This window comes from Prinia subflava, chromosome 1, assembly GCF_021018805.1.
Source record: "Prinia subflava isolate CZ2003 ecotype Zambia chromosome 1, Cam_Psub_1.2, whole genome shotgun sequence".
NCBI lineage: Eukaryota > Metazoa > Chordata > Aves > Passeriformes > Cisticolidae > Prinia > Prinia subflava.
The window spans coordinates 61,341,774-61,362,299 of NC_086247.1; the positions used below are offsets into that span (position 1 = coordinate 61,341,774).

At 37.4% G+C, this 20,526-nt stretch overlaps 1 protein-coding gene across 1 annotated transcript in view; it reads right to left on the bottom strand.

Moving 5' to 3' along the window:
- Positions 1 to 20,526, bottom strand: part of ERP44 (endoplasmic reticulum protein 44) — a 48,489-nt gene that overhangs the window by 20,075 nt on the left and 7,888 nt on the right. The window contains exons 2-4 of the mRNA XM_063398014.1: positions 8,276 to 8,348; positions 6,503 to 6,542; positions 4,946 to 5,061 (exon numbers count right to left, since the gene is read on the bottom strand). Coding sequence (XP_063254084.1) covers positions 4,946 to 5,061; positions 6,503 to 6,542; positions 8,276 to 8,348 — 229 coding nt within the window. The remainder of the gene's footprint in view (positions 1 to 4,945; positions 5,062 to 6,502; positions 6,543 to 8,275; positions 8,349 to 20,526) is intronic.

Below are 20,526 nucleotides of genomic sequence, written 5' to 3' on the forward strand. Positions count from 1 at the left end.
AGCAAAGCTCTGTCTTACAACAGGGAAGAGGCAGCAGCTCTAGTTTTGAAACCAACTTTTATGTGAAACCTGACATTTACACTCATGTTTTCTAAGACAGTCTCCCATGCCACCTTCTGAGCAAGATCCTCTAAGAAAGCAGGCTTTGTGAGCTATCATTTGTGATCCATATCTTTATCCTGTCTCTTGTACTGTCAGTCATGTCTCCATAGTCAGAGCATCGTGTGTTCCTCCATTCAAAGGAATGCCAAAGCTCGGTGTCTCAGGCTTTTCTCACAGTGTGTACACACATTACCCAAGCTACAGCTTCAAGCAAGCACACAGCCAGTGACTTGTTTTCCAGAATGCTTCAGACTGCACCATTCTAGGTTAACACCACAACACACTGTCCAAAGTTCAGCTAGCTAGATATCAGATCACACCACTGAGAATCTCAATTCCACTGCCACCAAGTTGAAATTAAATGTACAATGAATAATGTGTTGAAAAATTGCACCAAGACCCACTATATTGAAGAAGGCTCCCACCCACCATGTAGCAAAGAAGGTCCTTGCCAGTGAAGGACCAGCAATAGCTACAAGGGTCACTATTAATTCAGTACACTGTTCTATTTTTTCAGGGCCATAATTCACACTATGACTAAAATATTTAGATTTTAAGTTTACAGGACTGGTACTCAAAAAACGTGTCCAGTAGGATTCAAACAATACTGATAATTATCCTAAATGCCTACCTCATCATACAAGGCACCACCTGAAGAACTCACATGCTGAACAGAGCACTATAACAGTCTGAAAAGTTATCTGAAAGAAAATCAAAGTTTCAAAACTCAAATCCTGTAAAAATAACTTCTGAAAATACTCAGTGTCCCTTTTTCTACAGAGAGGGGAGTGGTGTCTTCTTGCTGTCTGAGGAACAGCTAGCACAAACCCAAGCTACTGCATTTCCTAACTTTGGTGTTACATGATGATTGTAGGAGTTGCACAGCTACATACAGAGAGAGCTTGAATTTTCTGGATCTAACACTAATCTTTATTTTTTTGTGTGTCAAATCATTGCAAATCTTCCTTACCCTTCTGCAATATCTTCCATCTCAAAAACAGCAAATTCTTTCAGCTGTATATTTGAAGCTGGAATGACCAAACGAGTATTCTGCTTGCTCACTTGAGATCAGTCAACAACAACTTTTGAAGTCCCTCAGGCTGTCCACCAGGGCACTCTACAGATGACAAATTAGATCTGCCTTTGATAGGTACTTTTTACTTTCATAGTACACCATAAATTCTGCCCCCTTGAACTACTGCTCTTGTGACACTTGCAAGGAATCTTAAGCCCTGACAGAATACTCAGAAGAAGCAGAATGAGAAAGGAACTTGGGAAACCATCTAAACTAGGCATCCTACTCCAATGATTGTGATACTGGTGACTTGTATGATGGACCAGAACAGGTAGAAGGAAAGCAATCAATATTCTGTATTAAACTCAGGTAACAGCAAATTTAAACACCTTCTGCTGCAAAGGAGGATTCACAACAGCCATGCCTGCTCTAAGCAGGGCCTCATCAGTAGGCATCTCATAACCTTCTCTGACAGATTAATAAAATGGCTCTCCTGAGGAGTGCCATCAACAACCTCTCCAAATCACTTACACTTTTTATTTTATCCAAAGATAACTCTCTCAGACTGATATTTTTTCCCAAGCAAAGTGACAAGAATGCAATGAAATCCTCATGCTTGTTTAGAGTTTCATTTAGAGTTCCTTTATGAACTTCCAAATTTGTTATCATTGAGTTCTTTTGCTTACCAAAGGCACAGCAGCGACACAGTCTCATCTCTGCAGACTAACATTAGCAACATGTCACACATTGCAGGAACAGCCAGACACAGAGAGAGCAGCAGCTCACAGGACAGAGGGAGAATACCATTCCCATACACATTTTGAATGGAAGAACAACAGTTCCCTAAACAGTCTGTCCACCAAAGCATCTCCTTACATATCCTCAGTGAGAAATTGATTTATGTTTGGAGGCACAAAGATCTATTCAAACTAGCTACTATTTTTTAATTTAACTCAGAAACCAAAGGAATTCATGGTGCAGTGGAATCAACCCCCCAATATATATACTTCAATTTACAAGAATTCTATATCACAACTCCTAATGTTGAATTTAAAGAAACTGTCCAAAATATAAACTCTCCCCCAGAGCAACCTGAGTTCTGATTGCAATATTCACTCACAGAGAACACAGGAAATCTATTGTACCAAATGAGTTTCCAGCACTGCTGCTTAACACAAATGCTTAAAAAAACCCTAAAACACAAGCAAGAAAAAAACCACCCAAAATTTCCCAAACAAACAAAAACCTCCAAACTACGAAACAAAACCTTCCTAATAACGTCTATGCAATAAGATCTTCTGTAATTTTATATGGAAGATCACATTTACTACATATTATTCTTAGATGAGAGGTGTCTAATTTTTAAAATAGGTGAATTACTAAACTGAACATACCAAAACCATCAGAGATTTTAACAAGACATAGTGTAATAGAACTCAGATATTTTTAAGTTATAAAAGGATGTGGTCTTGGAAAAGCAGAGAGTACCTGCTTCAACACCCTGCTTCAGATTTACCTTTGTATGTTACACACCAGCTTAAACACAGCCTGGTGACTTTGCCTACACATTTCAGGTATAATTATCTTCCACAATATTAAAACCTAGTGTAAAGCATAACACATACAGAGGCTTAATATAGTGTTAATATTTATATTTCATATTTATCACATAAGGGACTATCACTTTTCAGAAAAACATCTTTATATTGGCTATAAGAGCAGACAGAATGATGGTTTTGTCATTAGGCATCAAAGATTTGGCAGTACATCAATAATTCTCTTTCATTTGCTTTACCCTCAGAAGCTGGTGTGAGCTGTTGGGCCCTGCAGTGTGCTTCAATAATAGTGCATTAAACAGAAAGTATCTATGCCTGAGTGACCATTCTGAAAGCTGTTTTTGAGTGGCCCAAATCAGCTATTTGGATTCCCTACAGAGTCTTGGCCTCAAAAAGAACCAGATAATTTGTAATGCAAATAAACACCATCTCTAGAACACCATTCTAATAGCAAATTACTAGTGGTATGAAATCTACAGGCATAACAAACCACCAAAATATTGACATAAAACCTCTAGTGTTGCTAAAATACGTAAACACAAACAAAAATGTAAAACTTGCGTAAAAGATCCCCAACCACTAACAATCTTAATACCAGCAGTCAGAAAAATGCAGCTACAGCAGTCCTAACCTTGATAATATAGTAGTATCTGCTTTATTACTAAAAAGCTGCTATTGCACATGTTAAAATCCAAGTTAAAATACCTAAAACTTTAGGACATGCCCAATAACTGTGTGCCATGAAATGTACCATTGTTTAAAACCCAGCAAATAAATACCAGAAACTAGGAATGGCATACATAATGTTATTTCAATTCAAAAATGCAATGTAAATTGCCTGTCATTAAAGGATTTTATTTTTAATTCCCACATTTTACATCTTCTGCAAGAGCAGTCATGCTCATCTACTTAAATTAAGGACAAAAATAGTAAATACAGAGAACTAATAGTATTCCAGAAATGAAAAGAAAAACTAAGACTCCTGGCTTCCTCCTACTGCTTAGCCCACTACAAGTACTCCCAGGAGAAGGATGACAATCTCTTCTGCAGCTTCTCCTCCTCTTCGCTCTCTGTAACAAGCATCAATTACCTTAACTCAAAGAGCATAGGAGAGGATTAAGCAACAAACTTTTGAAGTGTTTCAAACACTTGGTGGGGGGCAAAACAATGTTTCCTTAACTATAACTGCTAAGACAAGAACATCTCACAGCTAAACCCTGGGCATCCAGCAGCCCAGACTCTCTGAGTTATTCAAGCAGCTGAAGCTACAGCAACCAAAGTAAGGACTTCAGCAGTTAATTTAAACCTTAACAATAAAATGCAACTACACAGGCTGATTTTACTATGGTCTTTAGTGAGAACGTTATAGCAAGTTTTGTTGTCCTTATGCTGACATGAAAAGATGAGCCAATTTCCAGTGATGCTTGTCCTTACAAATTAACAGTTTTGTAAAGCCAAAATAGTTTAATCAGTATTGATTAAACTGAATTTCTGCTGTTAATACTCTTTGGGAATCACAAGCCACTGTAAAGAAATTATTCCTAGAAATGCTGTTCTCCAAGAAGCATAAAACAACACAGCTGATCCAACAGTTTAATGGAAAATCCTGGTGCTATCCATTTGCTCTTCAATGTGCAGCAGATGTTCCTCACATTTTACTTATTAAGGGATTTAAAAGGAACCTTAGGCATTAGTACCAGCATAAAATAAGATTTTGCATATCATTTGCATGTATGTCTGGGCATGGGGAAAACCCAACCCAAACAGGCAACTGTTTGCTGGCATGTGTAACAAGAGCACAGCCAAGCTCTGATCCCTGCCTGCCTGTGTGAGAGAAAGGAAACTTAGAGCCCCCACCATGACTCCACGGTGGAAGGAAGATCTGATCAGAACATCTTCTTCATGCTAACAGTGGCAGGTTACCCCTTCCTCTCCTTGGCTGTGAAGATCTGCATCATTTGTTGCACTAGTGCTTCTCCGACACCTCAATGGGCCAATTCAATTTATAATCACAGCCCTTTTTCCCTCGTTAAATGAGATAGGCTGAACTGATAAAAAAGAAGGATGTTGATGGATGCAATGAGAAAGAAACATTGGAAATTGCCCTGACAAATTTGGAAGAAGAGGTTTGCTGATGTAATAAAAGTAACCCTGGACTAAATGATGGGCCAGCTACAGCTACACTTTGCACAGCTATTCAGCATATTTGTCAATACAATTACTAATTTGGTAGCAGGACAGCACAGAAAAACCTAAATCAGGATTTACTTACAATGCTGATCACAGTCTACTCTAGCAAACACCACTTGATTCTTATCTGGATATTCTTCTTTGATTACATTAGAAGCTTCCTCAAAAATAGGATGCAGCATTTGGCTGAAGCGGCACCTGTAAACAGAACACGAAATCGTGACTTCAAAATATCCCTTGGAAATATTTCAATTTATGAATACTGGAACATTTTAATTTTTGAAGAAAAAACGAAAAGAAAGAAAAGTCATTGGAAAAATCACATCTATCTGTAACAATCCCAGTAACTGACTGGATAAAAATCAGTTCAAAAGCAACTTGAACAAATCAGGTGCAGAAAAAATGTAATTCTGAAAGAGTGCATAGTTCAAGATATGCTCCCCTGCTTTATCTCCCTAGGAAACACCATTAATCAATTATAAGCCTTTAGGAAATATATTCTATTCAGAAAGCATGTTCATTTTTTTTTTCTACCCGAATTATCCCATGAAAAGTGATTTTAAAAATGTAGTAAAAGAAGTTCCTTAGATTGTTGAGATTGAAATATTCACCAACACCTTCAAGAAATATCACAGGGAATTTTCTGCAGGTCAACAATACAAGTTGTAAGTATTATGCATTATGTTATTACTCAGGTTTTGCAGAATTTGAGCAGACTGCTTTTACAGCAGTAAGAACAAAGAGAACCCTAAGGGTCCCTTCTTCCAATAATGTCAGATTTTGATGCAAATTCTCTCTTTTTGCCCACAGAAAAGGCAGTAGAATTGTAAAGATGCTTCGGTGGCTTTAGGGAGTTTAAGGTAACAGTACTGCACAAGCGCTTTACCACTATGTCAATAAAATGATTTTATGTTCTGTCCTCACAAACATACGGCAGATTTTTAAATTGGAGATGCATAATAGCACTGTAGAAATTGTAAGAATTCTTGAAGAAGACTTCAAGGAGTAGACTTGCAATAAACCAGCCTGCACTGAAACCCACCTTAAATTTAACAGTGACAGCCTGGGGATGCAGTTATGTCTGCAACAGCAAACATGTAAGTGAAGAGCAAGTCTTGCTCTCAAAATGCCAAGAGAGCTGAAAGTTCACATTCTGAGAAAACCTGACTCTGGGCAGCCCAGCTGTATGCTACACATTTATGTAGCATGTATATGTATATACATATATGCTACATATATATATATGTGCCACGTATATGCTACAATGGCTTCTTGTCCCTCATTCTTCTCAGCCTTCACAACAGAGAACTTCCATGAGCAAAACTGATCTGTTCTCACTCAAAAGTCAGGTTACATCACAGACTGGCAGTGTGCTATGGTGAGGGCTTATTGCTGTAGGCCTAAAAGTAATGATCATAATTAAGGCTGGAATGTTTTAAAACTATAGCCTATCATACTGTGAACCAAGCAAGCATAGACAAGGAAGTAGAAGTAATCGGGACATAAACCCAGAAAGAAGTGGTTTGAAAGCAACAGACAATTGTATTTCCAAGTAGAAAACTATAGCCAAACATGACAGTTTTCAAAAGACAGAAGCTTAAACATAAAAAAAAAAAAGAAACCAACTTGAATAACTTACCAATCAGCATAAAAATTAACTAAAGCAACATCTGCATTGTCTGAGAAGAAAGAAAAAGAAAAAGCCCAATGTCACATTGTGAGGCAAAATTCTCAGTTCTTTTATCTGAGATTATAAAAGTATATGCAAAAAAACTACAAAAGCAAATATTTCTGGATAATTCAGCATAGAGCTTAGTCTGATTCCTAGAAAACTGCTGGGGTAAATCTTATCTGAAATATAATCTGTAATAAATGGGAAAGAGATGAAAGAGGCCTTCAGTCAAATGTTTTATTGACTTGATTGATATATAAAACAAAAAATGTAAATACTTAAGGCATTAAGACACACAAGAAGTAATTGACACATGCAGTAAAAATTATTTCTGGATTTAAAATTAAGGCACTCACATCCAGAAATTGAACTCTAGTAGCTCTTAAGCACTAGCTCTATTATTTGTAAGTGTTAAAAACCAGTTCAAAGCTGAAATCCCAATACTACTATTTGGGATAGAAGACTAATGAACAGGCAGCCTGTCTTTGCAACTTGCTCTGGTTTGTCCTTACTTGTCGTATTTAACCTGGATACTATGGCAAAAGGCAGTGAAGAAATTTTCAGTCCCCCAAACCAGAAAAATTGTAAGGAACATGAAAAAAGTGCAGGGATACATATAATGAGATAATGAAATAGTGTTCTCATGCATTTCTTTTCACATATAAGGAAAAAAATCAAAAAAGGATAAATCTCCTGCCCAAAAATAATGTATGATCTTTACAGACTATAATAACCAACCATGCTTTAAACTGATTTTCAGTAGGAGTACTGGCCTAGACACTGAAAAAAATGAAATACATACTCAATCTACAGAATATCAGTCACAGCTTTATAAAGCAGAATATTGACAAAGCAGAAAACTGACAAAGTTACAGAGCAGTTACATGTGAAGATAAGTATGCTGAAAGCCTGGAAAAGACAACATGCTGATAAAGACAACTCTTGAGTAAGCTGGAGAACACCACTGTTTGATTACAGTTATGGTGTTAAGATTTTCATTATCAGCAAGAGATGCAAGTGGTAACAGCTAAATAACAAGCTGAAAAGTTTAGGGTTACCTCCAAGACAAAGTATTTCTTGAAAGTAATGGGATGAATTTTACACTTAGCATATATCCCTTTTGTGAATTACATTGTATAAAATAATTTTACATTTTCCACTGTAGAAAAGGTATTTACAAACAGCTCTTGTATCACAAAGAAATCCCATAACATAAGGCAGATTCTAGTCCAGACCTTAATAAAGATTTTTTCCCCCTGGATATATTTGAAACAATGTAATAACTTTTTCCTGCAAAGGCAACCAGATACAGGCAAGTTGCATATTTCTCAGAGGGAAAGATTTCAGACATGAAACCTACATCCGTTTAATTTAAAGATTTCCATTCATGAGCCACCAGAATCAGGACAGTGCTTAACCTGAGGAAAGGCAGAGCTGAACAAGCAAGATACTTTTTGGGGGAAACTTTTAAAATGCCCTCAAGACTGGTTTTGGTTATGTAATCAAGCATTCCCTTCTGCAAACAAGATACCAGTTATTTTCTTAAGACACTTCAAATTCCCATTGCAATACATTAATTCAGACAGCTAATTTTGACCAGAGGCCTTTAATATTTCTAAGCTGATTGCAAGCCATATATTCAAAATTAGGGTATGAATATTCATTTAATATCACTGTAATGTTCACACAGATAAGTAACTGTAGACATACAAAGAAAAAAAAATTATTCAAAGTACTCACTTAAAATGTCATCTATATTTCCACTATCTAGACTTGTTATTTCACTTCTTGCTGGATTAAAAAGCCAAGACACCTAAAAAGAGAAAGCAAACCAGTAAGGTATGTTTCAGCAGTAAAGTAGTAACTTATGTGTGGTTTTTAAGTGTTGCAGTTCAAAAGCTGGAGAAAAATAGTAAAAGAACTAGTAAAAAAATAGTAATTCAGTCAATGCATTTCAGATGACAACAGCACTACAAACATACAAATAAACTACAGATATATTTAAAGCAAAACTAGTTATTTTAATACAACTCTCTATTATGTAGCCTGAAATGTTACAGGTAAACTTTGCACATTTACGAGTAACCTACATTCATAACTTCACTGTGAAGAAAGAAACGAAACCCCATTTCAGCAGTGTCACAAAGCTCAGAAGGGTGTGGAGGTTTTACCCAGAGCCAAGTAATTCCTTCTGTCACTTACAAGACTTGTCTGGCTAAAAAGTTTCTCATTAAGTAAAAGCCTCAATTGCCTGCAATTTTAGTGCTGTTTTAGGAAACAATTTCAATACATCTAACTCAACTGCAGTCTTTTATCTCCTTCTGTATTTCCACTTGACACTGCTTCACTCCCAGCATGCAATTGCCTTATCAGACTATAAAAACCAAGACACCACATCAGCCAAATCATTTCATTTACAAAGCAACATTTATAATACTGTGAATGCAACTCTCATAGCAATACACAGTTTTATGGATGGACACTCATTTTCAGTTCAACTGGAACAGATCTTTTTTTCTAAAATGCAGTGGAAGAAATAGGAGGTAGAGTTCTATCCTAGGTGAGAGAGGCATCAGTGAATTATAATGTATTTCTGCTTTGAGAGAGACAAGCAAAATTTTGAGTAGGATAATACAGATTCTTGTCTGGGACATGAATGTTTCCATCCTGAGCAAGGCAGTCAGAAAGTCATCACTTCTCTAACACAGTCAGGGCTCAGACAGGATGCTCTGCTGTGATGCCTTCACATTTTCAATTGATGTATGGCTCCTCAGCTGACACAGGTAACAGGAAAGGAAAAGGAAGGTTTTCAGAAGAGAACTGACAGGAATGCACAGGTCAAGGAGATGGGCAGAGACCTGAGCTTTAGAGAGACACCCTGCACCGAGATGCGGCAGCACACAATATACATGCTATGGATATTCCCAGAGACTTATTTACTTCTTGAGGTGCAAAGAAAATCTGCCTATGGCTCAAGAGGCACCAAGGAAAAACACAGCTAAAAGCATATAGACCATCCAAATAAAACTGCATTGAGCAGCTGTACAGCAGGAACCAGTGATACAAGGTTCTCTGCATTTATGGAAGAGCCTGAGACCTATCCTGAACCTATAGTAGGACCATGACTACACAGAACAAGCCTCCATGATATACCTGCCTTTGACACTGTTTACAATTTAGCAAAAAACTCATTTGATATCACACACCAAATTTCCTAACTTTTATTACAAGTGTATATTAAATATTTGATTGAAAAAAAAATGCCAAATTGGATCCCTGCTTTCTGTAAGATCAGCTTAAAAATTGGTGGGAAAATTCTACAGTGAGACACTGTCAACAGGTCTAAAACTATCACTGTAAATGGCACACAGGTGAGATCTGCAGCAATCATTTTCAATTCTTTCTGATTGTGGATCACTAATCAGAAAGATCACTAATGAGGATCACTAATCACTTCCCAGTGAAGATACTGATCCTTTTGCATGTCCCATATGGAGGCTCTTGGGTAGCACATAATTCTATCTTACACTGCAGGCTGAAAACACACCAGCTGTTGGAATGCAAAACATGTACCAGTGCTTCTCTCTTGGTAGTTGAACAAGATACCATTCTTACTGCAAATCTAAGATTTGTGGTGGAGTTTGCAGAGTCTTCCTGTGGCACTTCAACTGCCTGAGACAAGTGTCTGAATTGTGGCTCTAAGATGACTGTAGAGAAACAAACCTAATGGCTGAGCTGTGAGGCCCAGAGATTAAATAGGCAGTGTAACAACAGTCTGCCAAAAATTATCTGATTAAGCAAGCTATGCAATGCACAGGTCTCAGCAGACCAGCGTTCAGGGAGTTCCTTTGAAGATGCTGGCATTGCTGACAAGTTAGCAGGAAGGTAGGACTCTGCCTTTGGAGCAAGAAGCTACCTGTATGGACCTGGATCCCCACTGGTCAAATTATCCCCAAAGGAGTACCAGCAGATGGCAAGCACTAGCACAGACACCTCCCCATCACCCCTTGGGTGGTGCATGGGATGAGAGCTTCCATGGTGCTGCTGGGGGAGGTTCTGGTAGTAGAAATCATGTTGGTGACTAATGGGTCAGGTCAGCATGTGCTAGCACAGGTTTTGTTTGTACACACGTGCTGCTTTGTTGCAAATGTTAGGTTTGACCTAACTGGTGTACAATTGAAGCTACAATTAACAATAACAGTTGGAATATTGCTCTAGACAATAATGGATAGGGTATCTCAACAATAATTTGCTTGGCCATCATCTGATCCTACTGCAGGTGACTTGGCAAATTCAATGTTCTAAGGCTTCAGCTACCCCTCAAGGCCTCAAGAACCTCTGATCACCCTGAAGACCACACAGTTACTGATCCTGCTTGTAACCTTGGATAAGGTTTGTTTACAGAGAAAATCCACACAAGCCTCTAGAAAGCAGGAACTTTTCAGCTGCTGCACACAAGCTCTGCATCACCATTCACACTTGAAAAGAATTTGCACAGTAGGTCTTGGTGTAACTGTTTTCACAGGAGCTCAGCAGTAGCACCTCATATTGTCTAAACAAACCGAATGGGTAAGATAACAATTTCTTAAACCCCCCTGGCTTTTTCTAGTACAACTTTCCAGCAGCAAGACAAATCTTATCTAATAGCATAAGTTACACATAAATTAAACATAACATAGATAAGTGTGCTATTTGCAGTTGGGAAATATGCTCTGTTACTCAGCAGATATACTTCAATGGATCAGGAACTGCAGTCATATTTGTAGACTGCCACAATACATTTAAAATACATTTAACTTGCAATGCAAATATTTAACTGCAACATGAAAGCACACAGCTCACTAACCAAAGACATCCTCCTCTAGATTGTGTTATATGCAAAAAAAAAGGAAGTAAAGCTAATACTTCTTTATAGCACAAATAAATTTTGTGACTGTTTTCTGAAGTCCTACTGTGGAAATGTGGTTCAAGCTGCATGTACTAAGACATTAACACCAAAACAAATATTTCAAACATCTTCATGCATTGAAGGTGAAAAACAAATTAACCATATACCCGATTGTCCCTTTATATTACAGTAGTGGAAAAATACTGAGACTAAGAACACCTTTCCCCAAAAGCTGCACAAAATCTGAGACAATTGAAACACTTTTTCCACTAGAAGTATGAAAATTTCTGTTTTGTCAAATATATTCATAATCACGTTCTCAAACATTTTATACTGGCTAAATAATTGTGGGTGCCAGACTTTTAATAATAAGTAGACAGACTCAGGGAAAAAAAGCATTCCTTGAAGAAATGTCAATAAATATGCAAGACCTACTCCAGCTGAAGCTTTCATTAACGTATAATGCCTGTAAGGAAGAAAACACCTCCTTTTGACCCAGTAATCTTGCTGTCCCATGGGATGCAAGAGGGTTTATGATATTACTAGTATTAATATTTATCATGAAGGAATATAAATTTGTATTTAAATTTCTAAGAAGCTATACTGTTTTGAGAATATTTTCTGACCTTTTCTGAGGCCTGTGCTTGATACCCATGAGCAGAAAACAAGTCATTTTTGAGGAAATAATTTCTCAATATCAGCTACACTCTTTATAACAAGTGTATTGAACATAAATTCAATATTGAACAGGTATTGAACATAAGTTCTGAAAAACATACTGGCTAAGACACGTGTCCAGAATTTTTCACTTTTAAATGCAAACTTTACATTCCAGTGGCTCATAACAGGACATATGGATGATAGTTCATATTTGTAAATGAAGTAAAAAAAAAATTCAAACTGGCATCACAAGACAGCTACAAACTCATTGACGAAAGCATCTTGAAAAAAATAATTTAAAGGAAAATTGGTTACTTTAACACACCTGAAAACAACTCAGGTTTCTGTAATACATTGGACAAAATTAAGTACTTTTTGTATTTCTATTTTTAAACATTCAAATTGGAAATCTGAAGGTAAAAATAAGTAGCTATGAAATAAAAAGATTTTTAGAAATAGAGTATGATATATTAAATACTTGAGTGAAGCTGCTCAAGTTAGATTAGGATGTTTTATAATCTACTCACAATCACTTAACACTACAGAAAAATGACAAAACAAATGTAGACTGAAACAAACGAATGCAGAAAGCTTTATGCACTTTTAGAATACCTTGCTGGGGGGAAAAATCAGGAACTGAACAATGTGTTCACAAAGATAAAATTTAGCTCATAATAGGGGAGGGAGGAAGAGGAGATGACATATACTTTTACTCTTCTGGTCCTCAGAAATACTGTCAAATAAAGCAGGAACACCATGGCTCAGGTTCCTGGGAGTTTTTGAAGATAACAGTGGTCATGCTTTACTGGGAAGTTTAATTAGTACAGAAATCTTAGTGTTTCTGATCAAGCTTTGGTCCTCACTTGAAGTTAGGCAATGGCTTAGGGAGCCACCAGCAGTCACTTCTGAGGAGTAAATTAGCTGAGATTTATTCTGATTGTTTCCAATGAAACCCCTCAAAGCACTGCTCAAAAGCTACTATCATCCTCACAAACACGCCATGCAATGCTACACAAGTATCCTTACACAAAACAAAATGCCTGGACAGAACCTATTCAAATCATACCCAAAACTGAACCACTGCCAGTTTTCGCATCACTTTCCCAAAGAGGAGATAAAAGCACATCCATTTTCAGCTCACCTTCTGCAAGGGTATAGCTGTGCAATTCCATTCCACACATCCAACTAATAAAGCCTGCTGGTTATTCAAGAGATTTAGGTCAACCTTTTATCAGCATTTTACCAACACCAGTTAGCGTTGTTAGTTCTTAATTGCTAACTGGAAAGGAGAGACAGACCCATAGGTATAATGGTATTTCGTTGTCAAGTTTAATAGACTTTACATATCACTTTCTTGCAGAAGATTTAAGATTTAGTGCATAACCTTAAAATTGCAAGAAAATGAAAAAAAGAACCCAGGTCTGTTGCATTCTAGTTCTTTGTGCCTTTATTTTTTAATGCACATAATGAAACAGAGGTCCTTATTTCCAAAGCAAACTATCTGTAGAATATAGAAAATGTATTCATGGAGCATTATGATTTCTAGTTAGTACTACACCTGCAAGGCAATCAACAAGAACAGCCTTCATTTTCACTTGCTAAACTTATCATTTACTTTTTCCTCCTGCTGGGAAATCCTAAAGGCAACAACTAAACCATCTTTCTCCTATAACACAAAATCATTTTACATTTGGCAACCAGATCGCTAGCCCACACCTAATCCAGATTGACATGTTGAAGTTACTACCTGAAGTCCAAACCCCCAGGACCCTGCTGCTGACTGTCAGGGCTGGAATAGCTCTTTTTTTATGCATGCTGCTGATCTGCTGCTGCTCTGAGGTCTGCATTAAACTCCTGGACAACAGGAAGCAGACAGGTTTACAGCCTGCTGTAGGATGATACAAATTGAAAGCAATCCCAGAAGACAGCAATGCCAAAGCTGGCAAGACATTGTAAGAGCCCCTGAGTTTTGGCTTCAGAACCATCAGTCAGGAACATCTTGCTGGTGGCATTCCCAGAAGCCCCATAATGAACCACAAAGTTCAGAGCAGAGAGAGGTAACAGTAAATAGAGAATGCTGAGGAAAAATTTAAAAAAGAACATTATTCACCCTCACAGTGAGAGCAGTTCAACTCTTGGTTGTCACCACTTGATTCCAGACTGTGTCCAAACATTTTCATAACTTGACTGCTGCCTTCCCTGATAAATAAGCAGGGCTTTTACTGGTAAAGTAAGCTGCTTTCATTACAAGACTATCAGACAAAGATCTATTAGTTCAAAACATTAACTAACGATCCCTTCTCAATTATATTAAAGTTTTCAGAGCAATTCTGAAATGGGTTACCAAAAAATCATTTTCTTATAACGTTTTCACTTAAGAGCCATATCTTGAATTTAGTCAGGAAAATTTAAAATGCTCAAAAGAAGCTACTTAAAACAGATTTAAAGATTGCAATTACTAATGTTCAGGAGAACAGAGAAAAAAATCTAACTAAGCAGAATTACAGATAATATATAATTAAGTAAATTTTAAGTAAAAACATATAAGTAAGCTTGTTTCTTCAGCCTTGATAGTTCACTTTTACGCTGTTTTAGCCAAACAGTGCTGTAACTGCACAGAGCTAAGCAGAGACCATCATATTAAAAAGAAGTCACACAATTTTTTGTCCTCCAGATATCTTGTTTTCTACACCAATTTTAAGTATGTGGAAGGAATATTTGGTGTAGGTGCATATGTTATTAATACTGAAAAACTTATTTTCAAATGAAAATACTGGAAACAGAAAAATTCACCATTTATAACACTACCTTTGAAAATCCAAATTATATTGATTTGACATGCAAATCAGAGAACAGAACTGTCTTAGGTTGCAATGCAAGATGTAACCAAAAGCATGTATTCTACTACCATCCGTTGAAACCAGGTGGGGCAGTGTTCTTCATCTCTTCCATGATCCATCCTCTCTCCAGGGGTATATCTGCTGTTAATGGGCCTCTGAGGCTCACAGCATGACTAAAAATTACATCATCTCATTGTGAGATGCTTCACCCAGCAGGAGGAGCCAAGCATTCCTACCTGGATATAATCTGAGATTTGGAGCACCACAAGCAGCCTTTTTCTACTGGATTCCCAGAGGAAGACCAGACCCATCTACACTACCACTACACCCTTCTGCAGGATCACTGCTTCAACAGAACCACATCTGTCACTCCAGGAGGACTGTAGCCAACATTTAATTGAGCTGCTACCAACATCCTGACCGACAGGGTGTCAGGGTGTATTCTGATTCTGTCAGTGTCTTTGTACTATTGCATTTCATTTTTCTTTAGATTTTCCTATTAATTGCAGTTCCTCTTTTTTTCTTTATTTATACATACCAGTAAAGAACTGTTATTCCTATCCCTGTATCTTTGCCTGAGAGCCCCTAATTTCAAAATTATAATAATTTGGAGGGAGGAGGTTTACATTTTCCATTCCAAGAGAGGCTCCTGCCTTTTTTAGCAGACACCTGTCTTTCAAACCAAGACAAGACCTCATAGCTAATGGTTCCTAAAACTGAACTCAACACACAAGCAAAGGAGTTGAAGGATTGTCCCATTTGACTGGGAATAGTTCACAGCTGCAGAGACCTCTCAATGGCCTGATACCACAGCAGCAAGGATTTCCAGAAAAATGGATAAGTTAAACTTTCAACAGATTGTGAACTATCATTAGAAGACACAAGATGTTCATTCAAAAAGTCCATTGCAGAGATGAGAATTAAACATCATTATCACAACATGCAGTCCAAGGCATTGCATATTTTCCACAAAGCTATTAGTAGGAGAATCATGCACCCAAGCACAATTCTAAAGCTTAAGTCTCTGGGCACAAACATGCAGATCATGGTCTTTTACAGAAGTGTTTAAGCAAGGGCTCAAAAAAAATGACATGAGGTGTGTCTAAAAAAATGTCACAGAGATAAGACCTGTAATTTATTTCCACATGAACTATTTCTAACTTTCAGTTATTTCTCTTGGCCTTTAGGGAAAAGATTTATCTTCATCAGGGTTATGATCCACTGGTTTCCTTACCTTATACATCCACATAGAGAGAACACACTCCACACACCTTCAAAAGATGTAAACAGATGTCTGAACATCTGTATTAATTTGCAAATAACGTTCAGAGCGCTCCACATCTTCCCAACTAGGAATCTACCTTAAAGCCTGTTTCCCAGATTTAAAGTTACAAATTTAGTTCCCCAGGAAACTACTGAAAACTCTGAATCATTAGATATTTTATTTACCAAGCTGCTTCTCTTACAGAAGCAGTTAGAATTCCCCTGAAACAGAAAGGTCACATTTGTGCAGCTTTTTAGGAAAAAACACCTCATGTTCTGACAACTCTTTCTTTTCCATTTTGCCAACTGCTCTGATTATTTGGCAACAACACAAGGATACACTTTCAAGAAGGAGTAACACACATAAAATACAAATGCAATCTCCAAAATGATTAGCACAAATTAAGCAGCTGTTGCTGTGTATGAAAGCCAGCACCCTCAAGGTCCTCAGCTTGTTACAGCATGATCCAGCAATATGAAATAAGGGCAGCTCAGTCTTGTCATTTGTCAAGGCTTTGGTAAGGCTGAGAGAGCAGAATAGTTTGCTGCCCCTTTTCACCAAGTCAAGGAGAAAAGCCTTGTTCTCTACTTTGGCCACAGCTATTAAATGTAAAACCCACTACCAAGAAATCTGTTGCAGACAATTTAAACCTTGGAGACTGTGTACCTTTAACTCCATTCCTTACTACAGAAAGCAACACACTACCCTGTTATTCATTATAATCTACAGGCTTTCCTGTGCCCTTTATTGTAGCTTTTACACAGGGCCATCACAGAACAAGTAATTAGCTTTTGGTTTTTTTTAAATAATACAAATGTATTCATGTTTTGTTCATTCTCAGACCGGTGATGAAAATGCATATTAAAATGAAAAAAACCTTTTATGTCTTTCTGTGGGAGTAGTGGCCACAGAATTCAGAATCTCTCTCTTGAAGCCTAATCTTAGAGGAAGAGTAGATGTAGTGTTTCCATAAGAAACCGTATTTCTTATGTCACATGAATGTTTGCCACCTTGAAGTAATTTGAGGGATGGAACATATTAGTGGATAACTGAATTTTCTATCCTTGCTGTCTACACATTCTACTGCTTTAAAAATAAACACAATTTCTGTTTTGACAAATTTTACTACATATTCAGCTTATTCTTCAATAAGACAAAACCAACTTTTTTAAAGTGAAATGATCAACACCTACTCACTTCTAGCTGCTTAGCTTTTTAATAATTACACAGTCTAGTTGCAATACTAAATAAATTTTTACTCTTCCTCTCCAAAACATCAAGTCCTCCAGATCTTTGCCTTACCAAGAAAGGTGGGAACTTTAAACAAAGATAAACCTGTTCAGTTTTACCTTTCAGCTGGAACTTGTTTCAAGAGTGGGTATGAATTACTGAAACCAACTGCTCAAATGCCAATATAAGGACTACAATAAACACACAGCAAGTAGCCCTCCGTGAGAGAAATACTCACACTGGAATGACACTGCTCTAAACCATGCAGCTGAGGCATTGGGTTAAGAGGGAAAAAATGGTAGTAAAAGCAATAAATAGACAAACAAAATACTTAAAGGAAAAATACAGCTGGGTCACTCTCACCTAGTCCATCCAAAGGGATGCAAAACATACTGCTTTAACTTGCACTCTATAGAGAACATCAGGGAAGACAAGTGGACAAGCCAGTCTCTGATAACACCGTTTAAATTGCACCATTTACCTTAGTGCAGCTCCCTGTTTGTACTTCTGAATGACAAAATCCTTTTGAAAGCACAGAATCACAGCCATTGTGATTCAGCTCATCTTTATTTGATGCTGAAGGCGATCGATGATGGTTAGAACTTGATGGTTAGAACTAAACAAGGGAGCAGAGCAGCAAGCACAGGGATGATTCTGTGGCAATTAGCAGTTCAAGTTAAATTCTGACCCCCTTCCATTTTCATTATTACACCATCATGTTATGCTCAGCAATCGCCACCACTACCCCCTTTACTAACCTCAGATCTAGAGCTTTCTGCACTAATACTTCCAGTGTCACTATGACTCTCCTTGTGCTACAGATTTTGTTTTTCCTTCAACATGATTGAGATGCCACTTTTCATCAAATTACCTCCTAATCCTGCAGCAGGAGGCTAAGGTTTTGCTTGCACAGCTATCAAAAGACAGCTACAGTAATTTCTGATGTAGTCATTCGGAGTGTATCAAGTATTTGCCCATACATTAAAACCACTGAGAGTCAGTCCAGTGTTGTTGCTCCTCCCTCTTTTTCTGAGAAATTGAAATGATGAACACCTCAGAATTTCAAAATTACAAGCTTTCTAAAATACAATGGCATTTTGATGCTCTCTGCTTATCATTCCCTTAACATCAGAACTCTAAACTTTAGGATAAATCTACTCAAAACATGATCCAAACTTACATTACTTTGGTTATTCTATTTTCTTCATTCCAGGCAGAATTGTGATGCACACTCCACAGACTTCCACTCTACACACGGAAACTGCCAATCATGGCATATTAAAGCTCTTGGGACATCCATTAGCTTGTCTCTAGCAAACAATTTTTAGGCTAGCATTTATTATTTGCTACCTTAAAATGACATATGAGTGGATAATGGATAAGATCTCTCCAAATAAGCGGTGATTCTGTGTAAATACTACTCAACAGCTGCATTCTAACTGACAAGTTGGCATTGTAAAAATCTCCCAATTCAGATGAGGAGATTAAAAAAAAAAAAAAAAAAAAAAAAGAAGATACCCAGATACCCTTTTGCAAATTAATCCATTGGCTATGTTTCTAGGGATGAGCGCTGATTAAAGCAATGCTACCTGAACCTGAAGAGAAAAATTCACCTTTGGGACCACAGCTGCACGTACCTTGAAGAATGAGAGGCTAATTTCAGACTGTATAAGACCTATTTTCTTTCTGCCCTAAACAGCTGCTAAGGTCCTGCACACATGCAGTCAATTTATCCTGGATAACTCTGGACAGCAAAAGAATAAATAATGCAGAGGAGAGGACACATGCCACAGATATTTTGAAATGCACAAAAGAAAATCACACAGAGATTGGTCTACCTCTCTTCAAGGAATATTAAACCTGCCACCTTCAAGTCAACTCCCACAAAAACATCCAAGCAAGTATTCCAGACTGGTCCTAAAAATAGTACGAACACACTGACATGGTACAATGCTTGAACTGGGAGCAAGTTTTGGACGCCCTGGCCCTGCAATCAACCAGCTCCATGTAGCAATCTTACTACTCTCAACATGGAAGGCCACTGCAACCAAAACTGTTACCAAAATCCTCAGTGAGTTATCACAGCTATTTATTGGCTTATTTTAAAATATTTATTATCTCTACACCAATTATATGTGGACATTTGCATTGGTTTAGCAAGTTCTGCTGGCCTAGGTTGACAGAAAAAAAATTCTAAAAAGACCTCTCTCCCTTCAATTATACCTTTTTAACCAAAGCAGATTTAAATGCCATTCAAAGCTAATTCCTGAGAGGCCCAAACACTCGCTGAGCTCCCTCCACTAATTAACGGATCATTAGTAGGAAAGAACCCCTAACTGTTCAACCCCTGCACCACATACTGTCTTAATTACCTTTGTGAAGCAACCAATTTGTCTTTCAGTTATTTTGTCCAAAATCCCAAGTGAATTGACTCAACAGGGAGAAGGAAAAAAAAAAAAGGAAAAAAGTTTTTTCAAACACACATTTATGAAAATTCATAATTTCTATGACTGGCAAAGAATCTAGGAGCTAAGTGTTTCTAGCAAGAGTTAAGAAAGGGGATTTCAGTAAATTATGAGAGTCAGAAGTGATAGACTGACTAAAGGAACAAAAAGCTTTTCTTGGGATTACAAATATGGATATATCACTGAAAAGCTTTCCCTTTGTGCAGCATTTGAGAAAGTTAATTATATCATCACTTCATAATCACGACAGCTATGGGAAACGGCAAAACGCTATCACAGCTGTTGTTTGCTTTTTCCAGACCATTGGAACAGGCACCTATTCCTTTCCTTTCAAAATACTTCCTTGCAGAGCTCCTAATGAACAAGTTCTCTCTGTGTTTATGCCCAATTGCCACACGAATCCAGTTGGAGACAAAATATAAGCTTTACTGCCAGTTATTTTACAACAGAGATTAGACTGCTCTTCTCTCCTTTTCACAAATCTATGAAAATAAAATCCAAAAAGCCCTTGCAGACATTCAAATTTTTTTTGGATGCACCTCAGTGAAACACACAAGAAACAGGCAAGAATCACAGATGCCAAACAAGACAGAAGACAGGCTGGCTACAAAAAAACACACCAAGGAACCAGGTCATTTTCTATA